Source organism: Panthera tigris, chromosome A3 (genome assembly GCF_018350195.1).
Source record: "Panthera tigris isolate Pti1 chromosome A3, P.tigris_Pti1_mat1.1, whole genome shotgun sequence".
Taxonomy (NCBI): Eukaryota; Metazoa; Chordata; class Mammalia; order Carnivora; family Felidae; genus Panthera; species Panthera tigris.
Window position 1 is genome coordinate 117,128,999 of NC_056662.1, and position 22,440 is coordinate 117,151,438.

A 22,440-nucleotide genomic window follows, 5' to 3' on the forward strand; every position below is an offset into this window, starting at 1 on the left:
ATGATGTCAAAGGTCACTCAAGTTTTTCCCCTAGATCAATGAAATGGAAAAGGTAATTTCAAACCATTCGGGGCACTTTCAGAATTTGCCAAATTTTGAAGATTTTTGCTCTGTCAAAGGAAGAAAGCAGCAAACGAATAACAATGGTACACTTCCCGGCCTTAGGAAGAGGGAGACAGGACTCCCCAGCTGCACTTCCTAGAGAAGTATGCCAGCTGCCTTCTGTAAACTGAGATCAAATTGCCAAGAATTTACAGGATAGCAGTTACGATAGATGACCTAAAATACTGATCTGTTGCAAAGAGGATGTAGTGCAAACCACACAGGAACTGACAGGAAATCAGCCTTCAGGCTGGCACTTACACATTCAAGAAGGCTAGGAATCCTGGACCTCTGACAGCCAAATTTCATCATCTTCCTCTGTAGGAAGAGTTATCCTTCAGAGAGAACAATCAGAAAAATCTCGTACAAAGCTTTGGGATGCCTACTCCCATTTAATCACACTGCCCCCTGCCTGAACCAGCGATTTAACATGTGCTGAAAGTCCAGCTGAGGTCCTACAGCACTACTTGACCAAAAAATCACATGTTCGCACGTCCCTTCATTCCCTCAGCCATGAGCCCGCTGGATGCCATAAATGATTCACAGCCTGTGATGATGGAAAGGAGAAAAACTAATATTTGGAGTTCACCAAATAATGACTCATCCTCCTGGAAGAAAAGAAAGACTTACTATTGGCAGCCCTATGGGACGAAATTTTAATAACCATTTTTAACATTAATATTAATGCCATAAAAGTTGGCGAAAAGAAAACAATTTCAAAACATGTGATATTTGGTTTGCTTATGCCTTAGAAAAGTCCAGTTCATGCTCCAAGAAAAAGAATGAGTAGGATCTCTACTACCTATTCCTAGACTTGCCTTCTGGACTCACTGCTGCCAAGTTACTCATTCTCCCACACAACACTTTCCATATTAATTTTGACCCCTAAGAATCGAAAAGAAGTCTTGCCTTCTTTGCACCCAAATGCCAAAATGGAATCTTTTAGTATTTCACCTTTATAAAGGGAATGTTTGAAAACAGGCCTCTTTGGCTGTGACATCAGTGAGTTACTGAGGCCTCCAAGGGCCGGAGGAAGAATTCCCAGTCCCTCGCAGCGCGGCTCTACTCCTACGGTGCAATCTGGCAATGGCCAGGGACCAAGTCTTTAAAGCTGTTTTATGGTATTTAACATATGGTCATAAATTGCTCAGTGCTCTAAAGAGGGGCTAAATTTGCCACCCCTATTGATGAGAAATGTTCTTATTTATTTAAATTTAGTGGCAAATTGGCACTTCTCCAGATGGAGAGGTTTCGGCATAAGTACAAGAGAAGAACTAACTGGAGAGGAGTTGTATGTAACTTTTCTATACACTGAACGCAACCACATCAACTTAGGCTTACAGCACCACGATCAAACAGGCTTTACCACATAGCATGACAGCACTAGGAGAAGATTCTAATTTCTAAGGCCCAAACAAGGGAAAAACACTAATTTTATTCAGACCGCGGAAGAATTTTTTTAAAGACAATTCTCTTTCTCCTCAAGCTAACGCTATTCCCTCCCTTGGTCCTTCATTCCCCTCACAAATTAGAGGTATCTGGTCTTCATCTGAAATCCCAAATCTACAGAACTCCCTGGAATGTCCTAAGCCCTCTAGCCACCACTTTCCTCTTTTGCCATATTTTTGGTTAAGTTGTTTATTTTTTTTTAATGGCTCTAATTCCCCCTCAGTAACGACACGATCTTACTAAAACATTTTGTTCTCTTCCTTTTACAACCTAGTCCTGTAGCCAAAGGCAGAAGAAAAACAAGGATTTTTTATTTTGTTTTGTTTTGTTTTATCTTGGTGGGGTTGTTACTAACGGTATTAATGTGAGTGGTATCAAAAGAGAAATACGAAGGGTAAAGCCACTACTGGCTTTCTTTTTGTATTTTCTCAAATATGCAATACAGCATTTATTATACTATTATATATATATGTGTGTGTATATATATATATATATATACATACACACACACTATTTTATATACATTATACTATACTGTAGTATAGTGTACTATGAGAGAAGTACAGAAATAATAGCAACAACCATATAGACACAAACATCCTTAAAAGAATATGAATGAACCAAATCCAACAATATATAAGAAGGATAATACATAGGATAATACATAATGATCGAGTGGGATTAATCCCAGGAATGCAACATGGTTCAACATTTGAACGTCAGTTTATTCATCATATTAATAGGATAAAAGAGATAAAGCATGTGATCATCCTAACAGAGAAAAAGCATCTAACGTATTAACATTCTTTTCATAATAAAAACTCTCAGTACGTTTAAAGAGATGGCAACTTTCTCAAACTGACAGAGGGAAACCACGGTTGACAATTATGCTTAATGATGAAACACTAAACACCTTCCCCTTAGGACTGGAAATAAGGCAAGGATATCTGATTTCATCACTTCTACTCAAACACTGTGCTGCAGAGCCCATTCAGTGCAATAAAGCAAGAATAAGAAATATAAATTCGACAGATTGGAAAGGAGGAAGCAACACTCTTTTTCACGAGTGATATGACTGTTTCTGAAGAAAATATACAAGGAACCTAAACAAAAGTTACTAGAACTAGTAAGTGACTATAAGCAGAAGCACACAAGGTCAAGGTACTAAAATCAATGATATTTCACGAGATCAGCAACAAAGAATTAGATAAAGTTCCAAAAAAAATCTATATATGCTATAAGTTAGCCTCAAAAGTATGAAATACTTTGAGGTAGATTTAAGAAAAATTGTCAAGACCTGTTCACAAAAAAAACTACAAGATACTGGAAGAAATTAAAGAAGACCTAATAATGGAGAGGCTACCATTTTCACCTAATGGTGATATTAAGATGTGAATTCTCTACAAACTGATCTTCAGATTGAATGCAATTCCAAGCAGGACTTCTGCAGACATCTGACAAGCTGATTCTAAAATTTCTATGAATATACTAAGGACCTAGAATAGCCAAAAGAGCTTTGAAAAATTAAGTTTGTAGGACTTAACACTAATTTAAAGACTTACTCTAAAGCTATAGTAATAAAGGCGGTGTTATAGTCACATGAGGATAGACATATCAGTGGAATTCAATATGAAATCAGAAACAGACTCACACTTAAATGGTTAATGAACATATATGTGGTCAAAATCAACTCAAAATAAATCATAGACCAAAATGTCTGAGGTAAAAATAGAAAACTTCTAGAAGAAAATCTTCAAGATCTTCAGGTAGGAAAAGATTCCGTAAACAAAAAGTCAAAAGCATAAACTATAAAAGAAAAAACTGTTAAACTGGACTTCATCAATGTTAAAAACTTCTGTTCTTGGAAAGACATCATTAAGAAAATAAAAAGGGGAAAAAAGAAAAGAAAAGAAAAAGGGAAGCCGCAGACTGGAAGAAAATATTGACAAAGCAACAAACAACTTCTTTCTAGGCTATATAAAGACTACCTACAACTCAACAAAAAGCCCGACAATCCAATCAAAACGTTGAGCAACAGATGTGAATAGGTATTTCACAACAAAAGATATATGGATAGCCAATAAGCATATAAAAATGCAAATTAAAACCACAATGAGATACCAGTACGCATCCACTAGAAGGAATATAGCTAAAAATAATAACAATACCAAGTGTGGACAAAAACACAGAATACCTAGACTGCTCCTAAATTGCTAATAGGAATGTAAAACAGTACAACCACTTTGGGAAACAGTTTAGTAATTATTTATGAACATACACTTAGCTTACAACACAGCAACACCACTCCTAGGTTATGTACCCAAGAAAATCAAGACATATCTCCACAAAAGACATGTACAAAAATGTGATAGCTTTATTCATAACAGTCAAAAACTGGAAACTCAAATGTCCTCAACAGATGAATGTATACAAAAAACTGTGGCACTTGTACAGATACAATGCAATACTACGCAGCAATAAAGGAAACAAAGTACTGATACAAGGGAAAATATGGATGAATCTCCAAACATTAAGCTTAATGAAAGAAGCCATGTACCAAAAACTACATAGTATATGATTCCATTTCTATGAAATTCTAAAACAGGAACAACTGGTTTCTGGTTTCAGAGAGAAGGCTCAGGGTTTGCGGGGATGGTGATGGAGGAGATCGATCTGTAGACGGAATGAAATGTTCTATATCTTGGGGGGATGGAAATGTTCTGTATCTTGACTATGGTTTGGTTACTCGAGTGTTTACAACTGACAAAATGTGTTGAAGTGTGCGCACATTTTATTATATGTAAGTTATACCTCAATAAAGTTAATATTTAAAAAAGGAATATACATTTCCACCTCAGAGGTGCCATGTGATTAAATGACATCACATATATAAATAAGCCACAAAACAAATGCTCTACAAAATAAATGTTCAATAAGTTATTTTAGCAATTCTATCTATCAGCTATTTTTAATAAACTATAACCAGAAATTTTTCTCACATTCCATGAATTCCAAGAAAATAAGATGTTCCGAAATACCAGGACAAAGGAATCCTCAAAATCTAAGGGAGAGATAATGTCTAATCCACAAAATTAGCACTTCTTACTTGCCTTTTAGAACATTCACTACATCAAAGGTGACCTGCCTCCCTAATTAGCCTCTAAAAATATCCTGAATGCTAGATAATAATATTCTTTAAGTAAATGAATCTTTTAAAAGGATAAAAATAAAAGTAAAATGAACTATGCTACCAAGGCAAATTATAATGCCCCTCAGCATGATGCAAAATACTAAGTCCCTGGACAGAGTATCCAACTTTTTACTTAGCTCAACTGTTAAAAGTCAGAATGAAAATGGTTAACGCCTCCTCTCCCTGCAGGTGATCTCGGAGGCAAGAAGAGAGCTGGCCAAGGAAACTCCTAGACAGCGCATCCAGTAGAGTGGCAGATTTGTGAGTGCCAATGAAGAACCAAATATGCCACAAAAACAGTCAGGATGCTTTATTATTTCCTTGGTCCATCCTACTAAAGCCAAACTAAACTGTGTGAACAAAAGCTGAAACTGGAAAGGTGGGGTATTTGAGAAGTTCAACGAACAAATTGGTCGTGTAGGCTTTTGACTTGGATTGCTGTCAGCTGAGCTCCAACAAGGGGGTACAGAGAGGCGGTAATGGCAGGCTGTTGACAGTCTTGAATGCCAGGCTGAGGGGTTCAGTCACTAAAATACTGTAGGGGAGGAGGACAGGGTTAACACAGAAAGATTACTCGGTTAACATTTTCCAAACCGATTATTTTTGACAGTGTAAGAAAAACAGATGCCTGGGTGGCTCGGTCGGTTAGGCATCCAACTCTTGGTTTCGGCTCAGGTCATGATCTCACAGTTCGTGGGTTCAAGCCCCAAGGCAGGCTGTATGCTGCTTGGGATTCTCTCTCTCTCTCCCTCTCTCTGCCCCTCCCCTGCTCGCTCTCTCTCTCTCTCTCTCTCTCTTTCTCTCTCACGCTCACGCACACACTCAAAATAAATAAATAAACTTAAAAAGAAAAAAAAAAAAAAAACAACGTAAGAAAGAAATCACACTGCCATCCCAACAAAAGGGCCAACAGCTATAGCCACTGCAGCCAGCTTCTGGACCTCCTGGTAAAAATTCAAAATACAAGGTATAGTAACAAACCAAACAAAGTGCAAAATTCTTACAGATAAGATTAAATCAACAGGACCTAAATATCTTTCTCAGCTGGTGCAACATTCGCCACAACACCGCTGGGACCTTCGGGTGCTACGTCTCTGGTGTTTAGTTTCTGTTTGACAGCCATCAGTGTCAGGACCCAGAGTGTCTCTACACAGTGCTGCATAAGAAAGATCTTACAGGATGAAGAACAGGAAAAAAAGAGCATTCTGAGTTTACAATGCAGCTGGCTACAAAACAGTATGTAACAGACCTGCAGTGCAAGAAGTGCTGTGTAAATGCACGCACACGCAAGTCACTTAAAGGGATGGAATCAAAGATGAAGTTGAGTTTCAAGATCCAGTAAAGTAGAAGTTCTGGAACACTATTTGCAACGTGTCTGCAAAAATCTTTGTATATGTTTCACCACTGTTTAATAAAACATTCCATTGAAAGAGCAGTTCTAAGGTTGGTTTCATTTCATTGCAATCATTCCCCAAAAAATACAAATTTAAATTCAGTGATGTCGTATGAAAGCCTTGGAAATGAACAGTAATTTTACAATGTTCCTCTGAGGACATGGGAGAGAATGGAGTATCCAAATCAAAATCTTTTTTTTCACTTTCTCCTCTGAAAATAAGGATTTTCCTCTAGGAAAGTCTTTCCAGTTCAAAACCTTTGGGGGTAATTTTTTGGCATGACTTCTTCACTCTGTTGCAAACGGCTTTGAAAAGTTCATCATTCCTCTCAAATGATAAACAACTGTATTGCTCCGATTGTTAAAGACAAACGGCAAATGTCTATAGTTTCATTTGGAACCTCTTTAGAAAGAATTCCTGTAACAATGTAATTGATGCCTCTCAGGGTACCTGCCCAGCTCATGCTTCCCTTGTGCTAAAACTGTCCCCTGGTAACCATCACCCAAAACTCTTGGCCAAACCACTGGATCAGGAGTGGGCACCCAGTCCAAGCTGCCAATCAAACCTTCTCTCCCAGGAATTTAGACTCAAAGACCATAGGCTGTCTCTGGTGGCCCTGAACTGAGTTACCACACAGGGGGCTCAGCCCATTCCACTCGATGTGAGGAGAAACAGAGGAATCTTGGGAAAAACAATAATGGGAATCAAGTGACAACAGAGCGTGTTGCAGGAGAGACAGACAGACAAACAAGGACAAATGCCGACTGAGTCTATAGTGTCCACCTCCTGCCAGTCCCAGGTTCCAGCCCCTCTGAGGCCTGGGCTGTGCTTCCTGCCCTTGGGCACCATGGAATTCATTTAATTCCTCATAAAGACAAACACCCTCTTTATGTTTATTTCAATGGGTTTCTTATAAGCAAACAGTCCCTGATTAAGAAAAAATTGTTAGTATGAAAAATACAAATTTTAAACAAAAGATAATTTCAAATTTGAAACCAATGCTAGCAAACAGTTTGGTACTGGTCACAGACTTGCTCAATATATTTAAAACGTTTCAATAATCTCTTTATATGGGGCGCCTGGGTGGCTTGGTTAAGCGTCCAACTTCGGCTCAGGTCATGATCTCACGGTCCGTGAGTTCGAGCCCCACGTCGGGCTCTGTGCTGACAGCTCAGAGCCTGGAGCCTGTTTCGGATTCTGTGTCTCCCTCTCTCTCTGCCCCTCCCCCGTTCATGCTCTGTCTCTCTCTGTCTCAAAAATAAATAAACATTAAAAAAAAAATTTTTTTTTTAAATAATCTCTTTATATAGTTACATAAGTAGTGCCATTCAAAGAACTTGTAAAAGTGAGAATACTTCAAAGTTCTCTCACTTCTTCATCAAACCTCACCATGGCCAGATCCAAAGAACAAACACAGTTAATGCATTCCACTAACATCTATTAAAGGAGCCCTTTTAAATGCCAGGCAATAAGCTAGGGAAAGGAAATAAAATAGCAAAACAGCCTCCCTCCCTGCCCTATTCATTGGGTCCACAAAAACACAAACATAGTAATTTCTTCAAGAGTGTTAAACACAGTGACTAGAGCTGCTATATTTACAAATATGTGTTTATAGGAAGCTCATCAATCTTCCTCTGAGTTTTGTTATAATTGGTAGATTTTCACTCAGTTTAGTGGCATCATCCTAGCCCTTAACCTGTATTTTATGTAAATCAGTCTCGATCACTGAAGATTCACTTTTCCAATCCTGTTCGAGTAAGTACCGGTTGTCTCTTCTACCATTGTGAAATTCAAGGACTTCTCTTTAATTCAGACATCTTTTGAGATCTTGCAGGAGAATCTTTCACAAATTGGCAATTCTTGCACTGACCAACGGTTGTCTCTTCACATTAAAAGAGCTGAAGAAACAAGAACACCACTCCTAATGTGCTGTCATCTTCTGGTCTTTTTTATTTCAGTGATTTAATTTTGAATGTGGGTAAGTCTGTAGGAATCAATGCACGAATTCGTGGGAGAAATATGTCCTCTCCCTTGTCTTTCATTATCATTAACTGCACAGTTTCCTTTGTTCACAGAGGGAACATTTATAGAATAACTGTTTTCTAACATATAAAATATTCTGAAATATAAATTTGAATTACATGCTTTTTTCATTAATCTACTTTGAGGACAAAGTGAAATATATAAAGACAAAATTGATACAGACTCCAAATCTACAGAGTATTCTATGATCCTCGCTTTTTTCTGAATTGTTAACAGCACTGTTCCAATTTAAAAATTCCTTGTATAATCAATAACTTCTAAAGACTGAGTTTCTTTTGGCAAAAGACAGATACAAATGACAGAACGCCACATTCTTTATAACATGATACTTCAACCAATAAAAATCTGAACGTTAAGCTTCATTAATTCCCGCATGCATGCATTTACTCCATTCCTTCAACAAATATTGAACTGAGTATCTTTACCATGCTGGGGCCTGGAGACATCATTTAATAAACAACGCAGTGTCCATCTCTAACTTCACTGAATTTAAAGTTATGAAACAAAATCACTATAAGCTCCAAATACCTCGAGTCGGCCTTGGTTAAAATTATTCTTGAAACCACCCACCGCAAGTTTTCAATAGGATTTAATGAGAAACTTCAGATAAAGTTGTTTACACAAATGGCTTTGAGACTGTAAAGCCCTGGGTTAGACATTACCCTGTGCTTAGAAAGATAAAGGTATGAGTTAAACAATATTTATTTAGTAGTTACCACAGAATATAATTTAAATCTATACTTATTCATCTCTTGCTACCACGAAATTAAGTTTCATTCTGGGTCTGTTTCCCCAACAAGGCAAAGAGCTTTTCTGTTTGCAATGACAGTTATTTTCCAAGGACTGTTAAACTACGTAACTCTTCAGTGGTATGTATTTGTTTTAGAAAACTACTTTTGTTAAAATATTGGTTGTACAGAATAATAGCTAATTATGTAAAGATGAACACTGTGTTGGTTGTAGAATGTGGAACTCAATCACAGGTCTTGTGATAACTAACCACTATGACCTTACTGATCTTGGATATAATATATTTGAGGTTACAAAAATGGATGGAGTAAAAACATATGTAGGAAGTGTTTGGCCTTGCCAGGTTTTTTAAAAGTAAAATGAAGGAGTTAAAAAAAAAAAAGAAAGAAAGAAAAGAAAACGGAGTGTAACATTAATTTTAAAGCAATGCAAAATCTTAGTGTTCTCCAAGAGGGAAAAAGATTCTTTGCAAATTCATGATTTGCTTTGAATGATTTATTCTTTTACAATAAATTTGGTTGATACAGTAAATTATCTATTTCCATGAACTTCAAAGCACACAGAATAAACTTATACTAATTATCGAGGTTAATAAAATATCTAAGTGTTCTACATTACTACTTCTACCAACACATCATGTCTCAACAAACTCCTCTCGGAAACATTTATATATATAAAAAAAAAAAAGCTAGAAACAATTAATTTTGGAATACTGTAATTTTAAAGTAAGTATAGTCACAAAGAAAGATACTTTTTTCATTTTTTTAAATTTATTTATTTAAATTCAAGTTAGTTAACATACAGCATAGTATTAATTTCAGGAGTAGAACCCAATGATTCATCACTTACATACAACACCCAGTGCTCATCCCAACAAGTGCCCTCCTTAATGCCCATCACCCATCTAGCCCATCGTCCCACCCACATCCCCTCCAGCAACCCTCAGTTTGTTCCCTGTATTTAAAAGTCTCTTATGGTTTGCCTCCCTCCCTGTTTTTATCTTATTTTTCCTTCACTTCCCCTATGTTCATCTGTTTTGTAGAAAGACACTTTAACTATAGCCTAAATATTATACAAACTAAGGAAAGTAAAATAACCTTGCTATGTAATCACTGACATGAACAAATTTATGTGGGGAGATTTACAAAACACCAGTCCAGTAAAGATGGTTCTGCTGATCATCACTTAAGTTTTAACTATCTCAAAAGGTTTGTTTTGATTTTCTTCGTGTAAATTTTTCCATTTTTGTACTGTCAGGAGAACAGTGGCTTATGTTTCATAATTTATGTAGTTGATTTATTTTTGACAATTCTATCACATTTTCAACAGCTATCAAAAAACAATTTCCATCTGGAAGTTTTAAAAGGTTTGTAGTTTGGCTTCCATGCCGAAACACTGCGGTACCTCAAAGTGTATGCCACTTTTCAAGTTTACCAGATAATTTTTTTAAAGCAAGGGATTCTAACATTAGCTTGATCATAAGACCAACATCCTTCAGAAAGCCTTCCTAAATAATGTCAAGAATTTCAGAAGAAAAAAAAAAAGCTCATTCTTCAAATTCAATGAACTTTTATAAACGTAGTTCGTTATCAATTGTCTTTTCCTTTTATTTGGCTGTGGGCTGTTTCAGGCTAGAACCTTGACTCACCTTAATGTGGAAGAACCTCAATATACAAAGTTCATTTTTTATTCATTACAGAGCATTCTACAGCCTAAATTAAGTCCCTAGTACATAATAATCATATAGAGCAGTAGCTTAAGAGGACATAATTAACTTATATGGGGTATTCCAGGCAAATACCCTAATCATCAGTATTATAAGAGATTCCCTGGGAAAATCTTATAGTAACGAAAGGGTATAGATTAGTAAATGCTTTCCAGCATAAACTCATACAGCTAGTAAGATCTTTGTGAGGTTCCATCATTTTTGGCAAAAAGGCTGTGGACTAACCAACGCACATTTATTTCTTCTCCCTCCTAAGACCCACCCTTCCATTAAACGATAATGAAACACAGAAAATAAGAATTCAAAACAACATTAAGTGAAGAGGAAGGGAAGAGAATAGCAATCAGTAGATGAGCAATTTCCGCAAATTCCTAGAAGGCAGAATGCAAATGGAAGAGTAGAAACTGATGAGACAGGGCAGAGAAAGCTTTGGCTGCAGGAATGTGAGGAAGAGGCTACTGCTGGGAGGGAAGCCCTCTGTCCTGGTGGACCCATAAAAACTTGTAGTCATCCAGAGTGAGGAAAGGGAAAAATGAAAACTGGGGCTAAGGATGGGGAAATTAACTGCAAGCTCCATGAGGAAGAGTCTATGATACCCATCCCCCAAAACTGGTATGGTGGCCAGATGTGTATGCCCCCTTGAAAAAAGATAGGGGATTTGCTAAAAAAACTAGGACAATTTGGGGGAGAGCCAGAACAGCTGAACTCCATAATATGACACATAGGAGTTCCTCATCCTAACAGCTCGTCCATGATTAATCCACCACTCAGTAAGCTCGGTTTACCCATAAAGAAGTCCTATTCGATGTTTCATTGTCTGTCATAAACATACATAGATAACTGAAACCCATCTGTTATTTAAGGAAAGACTCCAGAATAGTAAAGAGGGGAAAAGATGATAAACAAACAAAAATACAATCCCTGGGGAAAATTAAAATAATTAAGAAAGCTTTTTTAAAAATCCACGTTCTTTGAAAGCTTTCAAGATACCATATTCATAAAATAAAAACAAAATGTTGTGAAAGAGGAACAGAAAGCAAAAGCAAGAGAGAGCTCTTCGAAATTAAGATACCTAGTTATGACTATGGTAAATAAAACTGATCAGGAAGGGCTACAGGAAAGGGAGGAGAGCAGAGAGAGAAGTGGAATCTAAGCAAGGTATTTTACTGTGTTCCAGCAATTATGTTTTAATTCTACCAAAACAGAGAATTTTCAATACACAGGCTACAGAAAAAGGAAGAGAAGGCTACAGGCAAATCCCATAGAGATAACTGTACAGGAGCATTCAAGCGATTTATAAACGAAGCACAGAAGACAACTCTAGGTTTAGAACAAACGATAAGTTATTAATTTTGACGATGCAAAAGGAAAAGAATACAAAACTTGGGAGGTGAAAGAAGAGGCATGGAGGGAAGGGCGGGAGCTAATACCTTCATCTCACAAAGTGGGGAGCCAAAAGGCACTCTCTATGGTTAAGGGGAAAGTAAATAAAAGTATACCAAGTAGCTGTCACGAGTGCACAGAGATGCTAACTGCGTGCCAGGCACGTGCCACGAATGTTTTAGGAGCTGTTCGTTTAGCTGTGCCATACAATGCTGACAGTGGTCCTTAAGAAAGAAAGGAAAAATGTTCAAGCTACAGAGTAACCAACACAGGAACCAATCGTGGCGATATAATTGCACTGAAGAGGAAGAAAGAAGAGAGACACAGAGTTCAATGAAGACAGGCCAATGCTTTATGTATCAGAGCAGAGAGTTAAAAGATAATAATATCTACAATTGATGTCAAGAAACAGAGGCATAAACATTATTTAGACATATGGAGAGCAGCCCCAGAAGAACTACATACTGAAACAGTTTTACAAAAAAAAATGTAAGTGACTCCCTCGGGAAACAGGACCGGGCTTGGGAAGAAACCTAACAGAGGACTACAGCTTTCACGTGTAAAAAATTTCTGGACTTTTTTACATTTTTAGCCACGTGAATGATTTAGTTGGATCATTTCTTCTAAATTTAGTTAATAATTTTTTCAGAAACAATCTAGAATGTCCCACTACCTCAGGCAGGTGAAATTCTTATGTATTTTAATGGTTTCCAGAGAATGATCTAATAGTAACGCCAGGTTAACAAGTCAGCATGTCCTATATTTTTTGCTTAATGTTGCATTTGTGATGCTACAGAATATTAAGATGTAGCCCCTGGTGGCCTATAATTTAAAAAGAGTCCACAATCCTGAGAAACTTAACAGAAGACCATGAGGGAGGGGAGGGAAAAAAAAAAGTTAGAGAGGGAGGGAGCCAAAACATAAGAGACTCTTAAAAACTGAGAACAAACTGAGGGTTGATGGGGGGTGGGAGGGAGGGGAGGGTGGGTGATGGGCACTGAGGAGGGCACCTGTTGGGATGAGCACTGGGTGTTGTATAGAAACCAATCTGACAATAAATTTCATAAAAATAAATAAATAAATAAATAAATAGTCCACATGAAAGGCACTATTTACTCATCTGTCCCATCTTTAACATTTATGTTCCTTATTCCTCTGTTCAAGACCAGAGAGACTTCAATATCTTCTTTGCCACAAGAATAGGCTCCGGAGAGAAAATTCCTGATGAGATTGGGACTAACCCACCAAAGCCACCATCATTTCCACGCTGCACTAGAGCGTCAGCACTGGTAATAACAGCAGAGAAGGGCTGATACAATGTAGGCAGATGTAGACGGTGGACTAAACCCAACAGTAGGTCTTGACTGCTCTTCATCAAGATCACAAATCAGTGGTCGAAGAGCTCGAGCCAGGCCCCACACACATTTGGTTTGACCCACTTTATGTTGGCCCACACTATGTTTCTAATTTTTGAAAAAGTAGTTGGGACCCTAAAATGAAAGAATTTATATAAAAGTTCAGATTTCCACCTCTCAACAGAGGCAGTCCCCTCAAGACGGTAGGTGTGCCCAATTGTCACACCTAGCCTGTCCCCCTCATTTCTGTGACTAGTCTGGCCACGGTTGCCATTTGCATTTCCAACCCTTGCTATAAAAGAGGTAACCTGTTGACAATCCTAATCTATGCCAAGAGTCTCTGAGGGAAGACTCTTCTGCTCAGGTGGCAATCAGGAGTTGGTTCTTGGCAGCAATAGTTCCAGAAGGGAGTTAGAAGCTCCTACCTAAAAGCTGTTTCTAAATAGTCAGGTGTTTTAAAGCAATGGACTCTCTTTGTTGACAAATTACATAAGATCTGTCAGTAGAGGGAAAAAAATGCAAGAACTACTGCACAGGCCTAAAAACTAAGAATTTCAGTGTATGCCTATTTGACCACCGCTTATTCCCTGCCAACTGCCTTACTTTGAATAGAACTCAAATTAAAAGGCCAATTTTTTTTTTAATTTTTTTTTTTAACGTTTATTTATTTTTGAGACAGAGAGAGACAGAGCATGAACGGGGGAGGGTCAGAGAGAGAGGGAGACACAGAATCTGAAACAGGCTCTGGGCTCCGAGCTGTCAGCACAGAGCCCGATGCGGGGCTCGAACTCATGGACCGCGAGATCGTGACCTGACCCGAAGTCGGCTGCTTAACCGACTGAGCCACCCAGGAGCCCCAAAAGACAAATTTTTTAAAAGTGGTAAATCCTAGGAGTGCCTGGGTGGCTCAGTCAGTTAAGCATCCGACTTCGGCTCAGGTCGTGATCTCAACAGCTTGCGAGTTCAAGCCCCGCATCGGGCTCTGTGCTGACAGCTGAGAGCCTGGAGCCTGCTTTGGATTGTGTCTCCCTCTCTCTCTGCCCCTCCCCTGCTCACACTGTCTCTTTGTCTCTCAAAAATAAATAATAAACATTAAAAAAAATTTTTTTTAAGTGGTAAATCCTAGTGATAATACCTAATAGCCAGAAATAAAAACTGAAGCACAAAGTCTGATAACTAGCACTGTAATGTACATTTTCAATAAAATAGTCATCATTTACTTACATTTTAATGTCTCTCCAGCATATGGTATGTGCAGTTTAAATCGGTCACAGTTAGGTCCAGGAGTCAATGATGTGCAGCTTTAGAAAAAAAAAAAGAAAGATAAGAAAAGATTTTTTTTTTATAAAAAACCCACACGTTTATGATATTTAATAAAGTAAATAAAAAAGTGATCTTTATAGATAAAAGATTAAAGCACTGGCTTATAAAACAAAATAAAAGCCCTTGATGGTCACAGAGGCCAAGACATTAAGATCTGCCCTGAAACACATGATCCGTTTATCTCACAATAGAACTTAAATGCCTTCTAACAACAAACACCAACAAAGCTCCAGCTACTCCTCTCAAATACGTGTACCTGGGCTTTCAAAGTAGGTGTATCTTCCAAAACAGGTCTGTACTCTTTGATGCCAAGAATTGTAAAAGAAGAGTAGTTTTAGGGGCAGATTTTAAATATAGACTCTTAGCTTTCACTCAGTACTAAAAAGAGCCCACTTTGGCCTTTTTTCCTGACACCAGGTCATTTCCTCTTTCTCCCCAAAGGGGAGGTGCTTCCTCTCGATTTGGCACCCCCTTGTCTTCCCTCTGCAGAGGGGCACAAGGCACTGCCCTCAGTTTCAGATAAAGTGTAAATTTAAAAGGAGGTGAACTGGTCACTCAGGTGTTTGGTTTCTTTTCAATGTTCTTTGTTCTTTAAACAAATTTACAAGATATCGTTCATGGTCTCACAAGTCATAACTTCAACTGCATGACAGCAGCACTGGCTTCATTAATTAATATTAATACAAAGTCAACTGAGGAAATTATATGTCTTCATTTAGTTCTAAAAGTTGAGGTTTTTCAATTATAAAATAAAGCAAAAAATGCCAAGCTTCTTTCATAATTCCAAAACTGACTATGAAGCGTCTCTGAAAAGAGTTATTTTAAGGAATGGAAGCATTGTTGGAATAAATGTACAACTTCCCTGGATGGCCACTTTGAAGGCAACAGTCATTTGAAAATAAATTTGAGAAAAGTGGACTCTAAAAAAGCTAACTCAGATCTCATATTAGATTTACCATAACTTTTTCCCAAAATGTAAAAAGAGAAAAGAACCAGACAGAAAGCTTAACTCAGATGTATTTAATCATAAATCACTAGGTTGATTTCTCCTCTTATCTTTAGGGGACAACAAAAAACAACAGTTTATAAACTAAACAACAAAGCTAAACTAGTAATTGCAGAGTAAAATGATTTTAATTTCTTATAGGTTTTAAGAACACATTTTCCTTTACTGTTCAATTTAAAAAAAAATCTCCAGGGCATATTTTATTAAAGGTACTAAAATATTTCCCTTATAGTACAATCTTTTCTAGACCATAGCACAGCAGTTATTTGAAAACTTATGGAAAACACATAAATTAAAGCATTACAAAATATAATCTAATGACAGAAATGGTCCTACAAGCAACACTAAGAATTTCTTCTCTTGCACATATTCCATGAACGATGCCTTAAAATTATTTTTTAATAAAAAACAAAATATAATGAACATTCACAATCAAGTGCCTCTTTGAGGCATGAAGATCAAATTATCTTATATTAGATCAAAATATCTTATATTATCTTATATAGCCTAGCAACTGAAGTTATTAACAGCACAGGAAATCCTGAGGATTAATCGGATTCTAAGTCTGAATAACTAGTCCTTCTTCAACGTGAAATTAGTTTCTCAATTGTTACATTCACTGTTGGGCCACATTTTGTATTATTTACTTTATGCTTTAACTCAGGCTAAAACAGTGCTTTGTGCTCTGTCCCTCCTCCTTCTTCCCTTCCTACGTGAACAGCTTGGCTCCAGCCACCCTAGGGTGTTAAAAAGCACATTTCTCCATCTGAGTGGTTCCCTCCCCATTTTTTTTTTTTTTTTTTTTTTTTTACTTAGGTAAGATTTACTGAGCATTGTTCTGTGTGTTAGGAATACAGGGTGGACAAGACAGACAAGATCTACGGTCCCATGGAACTTAAAATTCTGGCAAAAGAAAAAGAAGCGATAAACAAGAGAGGAAGATATAAAAATGGTTCGAAACTGCTACATGTTATGAAGGAAATAAAGTAGCGTGGCAGCGAAATGGGGGCTACATTACACGGAAGACTGGGGAAGACCTCGGAGGAGGTGAAATCCGAAACCTGCAGGACACCACGGGCTTAGGGCCTACCCAGGCGAGTTCTGGGGCAGAGCACTCCAGGCAGGGGAAGCAGCTGGTGCAAAGGCGTGAAGGCAGGAACGAGCTGCATATATCTGGGGGAAGAAATCTTTATATGTCTGGGCGATGCAGCTAGAGCAGAGTGAATGAGGGAGAGAACAGAGAAAGATTAGGACAGGGGTAAGCAAGGGACAGATCGCGCAGAGCCTTGTAGGTGGTGGCAATTAATTCAGGTTTTATTCCAAGCTCAAAGGAGGGTTTTAAGAAGAGTAATATTATCTGATTCTATGCTTTTTAAGAGATCACCCTGTCTACTGTATGGAAAAAGAGACTGTAAAGAAGTCAAACAGAAACCAACAGGAGTCCACTTCAGGAAAGAAAGATGACAGATACTTGGACTAGGGGAGCCACGGTGTCAATGGAGGCATGGATTTACTGACTAGGGACGACTAGAAGGAGAGCAAGTTTAGGAAGAAGGGGAATCGAGAGTGTACAGTGTGAGACAACAGCCAAATCATATGCGGAAACAGCCCGAGTAACGGGGGGGGGGGGGGGGGGGGGGGGGGCGGCTAGCCGATCCATGAGGGCCATGGAAACATCACGGAAAAGACAGAAGAAAAATTTGCCAATACTCATTTGAGAGTGCTGTACATTGTCAGAAAAATCACTTACTTGGAGTGGGGACGAGGGCAGGGGTCACACTCCCCAAAGAGCATTCCCAAGTTAAAATGGTTAATCTCCAGTTAACTGCAGGGTTTCTGCTTTGCTAAGAGGAATATACAAATGTGGGCCAAGAACTTAACCATTCAAGGCAACAGGGGAAAGACTAAGCTGCCGTTAGCAGGCCTCTCTCCTCAACAGTGCTCAGTTTCTCCAATGAAATGTTGAGCAAATTATTTAAAATATCTACTGTGCTCTATCTTCCATATTACCTAGGATCAACAGCTTTATGGAAAACAAGTCAAGGTCATGTTACCTGAGGGTTCTTTTAAGATTAAACTAAAAATATTTCCCTTTCTTAAATTACCTCTGTCTAAAATCGGTTTTGGTCACGTTACTTAATTTACTATGAAATTTCAAATCGCATTCAAGGAGGGCATTAGCTTTTCTGTTACTGAAACAAGGGCATGAGTTTAAAAAGATGGAAAAACACACATGAATAGTATGCTTCCACTTATGGAAAAGACAGACCTATGTGCATGTATGTCTACACATAGAAACAGATTTCAGGAGAGACACCAAAATGTGGCAGGATTTGGAGTAATTTTTACAACTTTGATTACCTTTCTGCATTATTTTGATTTTTGTGATGAACATGAACTATTTTATAATTACATAAATATTTTAAAAAGTAGATCCTTTTTATATTTGAAAAAACTGCAGGGTATCTACTGATGAACAGTCTTCAAGTAAAATAGATATGAAAGTCTTTATATTATGATATCACAAAACTTCACACTGCTAATATTTATTATCCCTCACAGTTTCTCTGTGTCAGGTTTTAGGAATGGCCTGGCTAGGCAGCTGTTGTATAGAGTCCCACAGGATGTTGCAGTCAGATGTCAGTAACAGATAACTAATACAGTGGAGAAGTTCATTCATCTAGAAAATCATTTCCTTTTAGGAATATGAAAAAGCTACTAAAAGGCTGCTGGCTTCATTAAAATTCTATTTTTATAATGGCAACTTGTCCTAACAGTTAGATGTGAGGTTTAAAACCCAAAATTCCAGGGGCGCCTGTGTGGCTCAGTCAGTTGAGTGACCTGCTCTTGACGTGGGCTCAGGTCATGATCTCACGGTTCTGTGGGTTCAAGCCCCACACTGGGCTCCATGCTGACAGTGTGGAGCCTGCTTGGGATTCTCTCTCTCTGTCCCCATGCTTGCTCTCTCTCTCTCTCTCTCTCTCTCTCTCTCTCTCTCTCTCTGCTTCGTCCTCAACACAAATAAACATAAAAAACAACAACAACAAAAAAAACAGTATTCCAAACAGTATCTTTTAATAACAAGATAATTTTGAATGATTTAAAAATTGTTGACAACTAAATGTAATTTCAAATTTGTCCCTCAACTATATTTCCTGAGTGCTTACCATTTGTCAGGCACTGTGCTAGGTGCACAGAACACAGCAGTAATGAGAACAACAACAACAACAAAAAATCTTGGCATTATATTGAAAAAAAAAGTTTTTAGATGAAGAACTATGCCTTAAAAATGTATCTTTTACTAAATTCTAATCACCTCAATGTGCTGGGAATGCACTATTTTAAAGTTTAACACATGGGAGAACAAAGGGAGTTAAACAACCACCTTCTGCAGGTTATGCACGTGGGAATTATCAAGTCGGAATTCCCGAAGGCATCAGACCAGGCAGTTGACTGTAGTGCCTTATTACAGAACTATAGCCAGCTAACTACACACACAGTAAAACGCTAAGCATAACAACCCCCACATACTTGCATCCATCTCTTAGCTTCTTACATCTAATCACGTGATTCCCAAGATTATTATTTATCTAGTTTCCAACTATGGTTTGTCTTCCCAAACATGTCATAAGATTCTTGGTGCTAAAACTGTTCTATACTTTTTTAAATGTCCTAGTATAGCATCTAGCATAGTACTAAGCATCCAGCACTGATGACACTTTAGTACAGACTTATCATCATAAACTCAAGTCAGCAACTGTCATTTTACAGACGATGACAGTGAAGGTCAAGGATCTCACAGTCACTCAGTGAGAACACTGGGACTGGAAAGCACTCCCAGAGCACTCTGGCCACACCTTGGTCTCCCTGACACAGGCATCCTTCAATCATCTGCAAATCTCCAGCATATAGATAGCTGGTGTCCAGGATGCGGATACTCCAACAACTACGTATGGAGATAAAGATTTGCCGAATTAATGCATAAACTGACTCCCAGTCTTGTGCTCTTTCCATGACAAAAACTAATGCTTTAACTGGAATTAAGAAGATACTCTTATCCTCACCTCTGAGATCAAAGTGTGATTATTTGTAAGAGGTCCTCCCTTTGAAGAGCTGTACATGTAACTCAGAATTTATATTTAAAGTCACTTCCTAAAATTACTGTTTTCACAATAAATAGTAACAACAGGCACTAACATTTGTTGAGCATTTGCTATGTGGCAGGTACTATTCTAAATTACTTAATTAGATTGAACTATTTAAACCCACAGCAACCTTCAGAAATAAATGCTATTATTGCTTCCATGTTACAGATGAGGCAACTGAAGCACAGGGAAGATGGGCATCTTGCTAGTTAGTGACAGAACTTGGATCCAAACCCAGGATGTCTGGCTCCAGGGCCCATTTTCTTAAACACCACTCCAAATCATCCCTCAATATTTAAAGGGGAAACCATCAGAATTAGTAAAAAAAAAAAATGTGAATTATAAATCTGTCAATAAATGCCACTTTATTAAGTACCTAAAATAATAAAAAGTAAAGGCTAACAAACTGTTGCCAAAAACAGTGTTCTACCCTACCAGCTTTAGTGAAAAGAAAATGATTTAGCAGTAATTAGCATAAGAACTATATACATGTAAATCAATGATGCAAAAGAGGAAACAGGACCTCCTAAATTGATTTTAAAAGGCTCTACAATGGTAACACTATTGACTTATTTAGCAAACTCTTTAAATAAACAGTGAAAGTAAATTTGGATTTGAATCCTTTTTAAGTTATTACTTGCTCATAGCCCCTGAGATCTGACTCCAATTATTAAGGTATCACTATAAACAGGAAAAGTTGACAATTTCTCTACAGTTTATATGATTTTAGTGACAGCCAACAACTAACCTGGATTAACAAAGTTATACAAAGATACTCTACAACCTTGAAGACATTAGCATTTTTAAGATCATGCAAAATATAAGTAAAGCATATGCTTTGCAATTTAATACTAAACCTATTATTTGATCAGCTTTCTGGGAAAAAAATTAAAAAAGAATGATTTAAACCATTTCTACTCTCCAAGCCATCTAAAAAGAACAAAGTAGATGAGTCCAGGGTTCCTTCCCTGAGTCTGCGTCAGTTTCCTTTACACTATTAATTTACCATTTGGCACGTTCTCCTACATAGCTTCCTGTTTTCTTGATGATGACGTTTGTGCTTAACCAACAATATTCAACATCAGCTGAGAAGGAAGTCTTCAGCTCTGGCAATCTAAAATCACAGGTGACTGTGAAATAAAATAGGCTCAAAGACCAGTAACTGCCTGGTAAATGACTCTCAAGTCATAAGTTAGAGTGAATTCTTGTTAGTTCATATTCACCACCTTTTCATTATACAGAATTTATTTTCCCTGAATTAACCCTATCATCAATGATTCCACTCAGACCAAAGCAATTTCAAAATTATCATGGTTTATAGACTGAAAGGCAGCAGCAAAGAAGCTAGGAGACTGCCACAGGCTATGTGAACAGCTACTAAGTAACCTATAAAATAGGCATTTTATCCACAAAGGCATGTGACCTTCTGATTCACAGATTTTTACACCCTCAGCCTTAAAAGGGAATTACGGCCCATCTAGTTGACTACATCAAAACTCACTAGGTCAAGTTGGGGCCTTTCTACAAGGAGACTCATGAATTAAAATTGGTAAAAGGAGGCAATAAAGTTACACTGAGATAGATTTTTTACATCATTCAGAAGAATGGCACTATTTGCTTGATGACATATGATGTTCCCGATACACCACATATATCCTCTACATCTCTAAAGCCTGAAATCTATTTCTAGATCCTACTAGAAAGTGATGGATCCAATTCTTAGCAGAGGATTCCAAAATGCCATCACCAAAATATGTGACTCAGCTCAGAATGCTTTAAAAATTGTAAAATTAAAATATTCAGGAAAACATGTATTTGCCAGTTCATGTGGCATCAATTGCTGTTCCCAGGTTATATGCTATATCTCCATTTATAAATGATAGATTTCAACTCTAAAGGAGGGAGTATTTTTAAATGTTAGTAGGTGTTCCTATAACAAAAAATGTGATTTAAATTACAATATGATTCCAGTAGGAATGATAGGCTCACCCACTATTTTCAACAGTTAACTAGGAGGGGGGGAAATCTTAATATTTTGAGATGATGCTTCGCTTATTAATGTTCAACCTTTCTTCTTTTCTAATAGGTGCTTTTAATTCACTCTAACAGCATAAAAGAGAAAATTAATAGGATTATCTCAATTAGTGCTGGATACGTGTTTGATAAAATTAAACATCCATTCATGATTTTAAAAACTCTTCACAAATAAGGATAAAAAGTAACTTCCTTACTATGATAAAGGCCATCTACAAAAAAACCTGCAACAATATCGCATTTAATAACAAAATGTTACATTGTTCCCTTTGAGACTGAATGAAATGACACCCACTCTTACCACTTTAATTCAACATTATACCAACAGTCCTATCAAGTACAGAGTAGCACGGGGAAATAAGGGGATATATATGGGAAAGGAAGAAATAAAACTACACTTGCGTGAAGATAATATGACTGTGCATATAGAAAGCTTTTGAAACCTTCATAGGCATTATTGGAAATATGTGAGCTTAGCAAAGTTGCTAAACAAAGGACATACACAAACATCAACTGTAGACTGTATACATATATCTACAC

General features: G+C 37.5%; 1 protein-coding gene across 5 annotated transcripts in view; it reads right to left on the reverse strand.

Moving 5' to 3' along the window:
• The window catches only part of BABAM2 (BRISC and BRCA1 A complex member 2), a 395,194-nt gene that overhangs the window by 340,098 nt on the left and 32,656 nt on the right, over window positions 1-22,440 (reverse strand). For all 5 annotated transcript variants that reach the window (XM_007088867.2, XM_042982266.1, XM_042982264.1 and 2 more), the window contains exon 3: window positions 14,617-14,693. In XM_007088867.2, coding sequence (XP_007088929.1) covers window positions 14,617-14,693 — 77 coding nt within the window. The remainder of the gene's footprint in view (window positions 1-14,616; window positions 14,694-22,440) is intronic.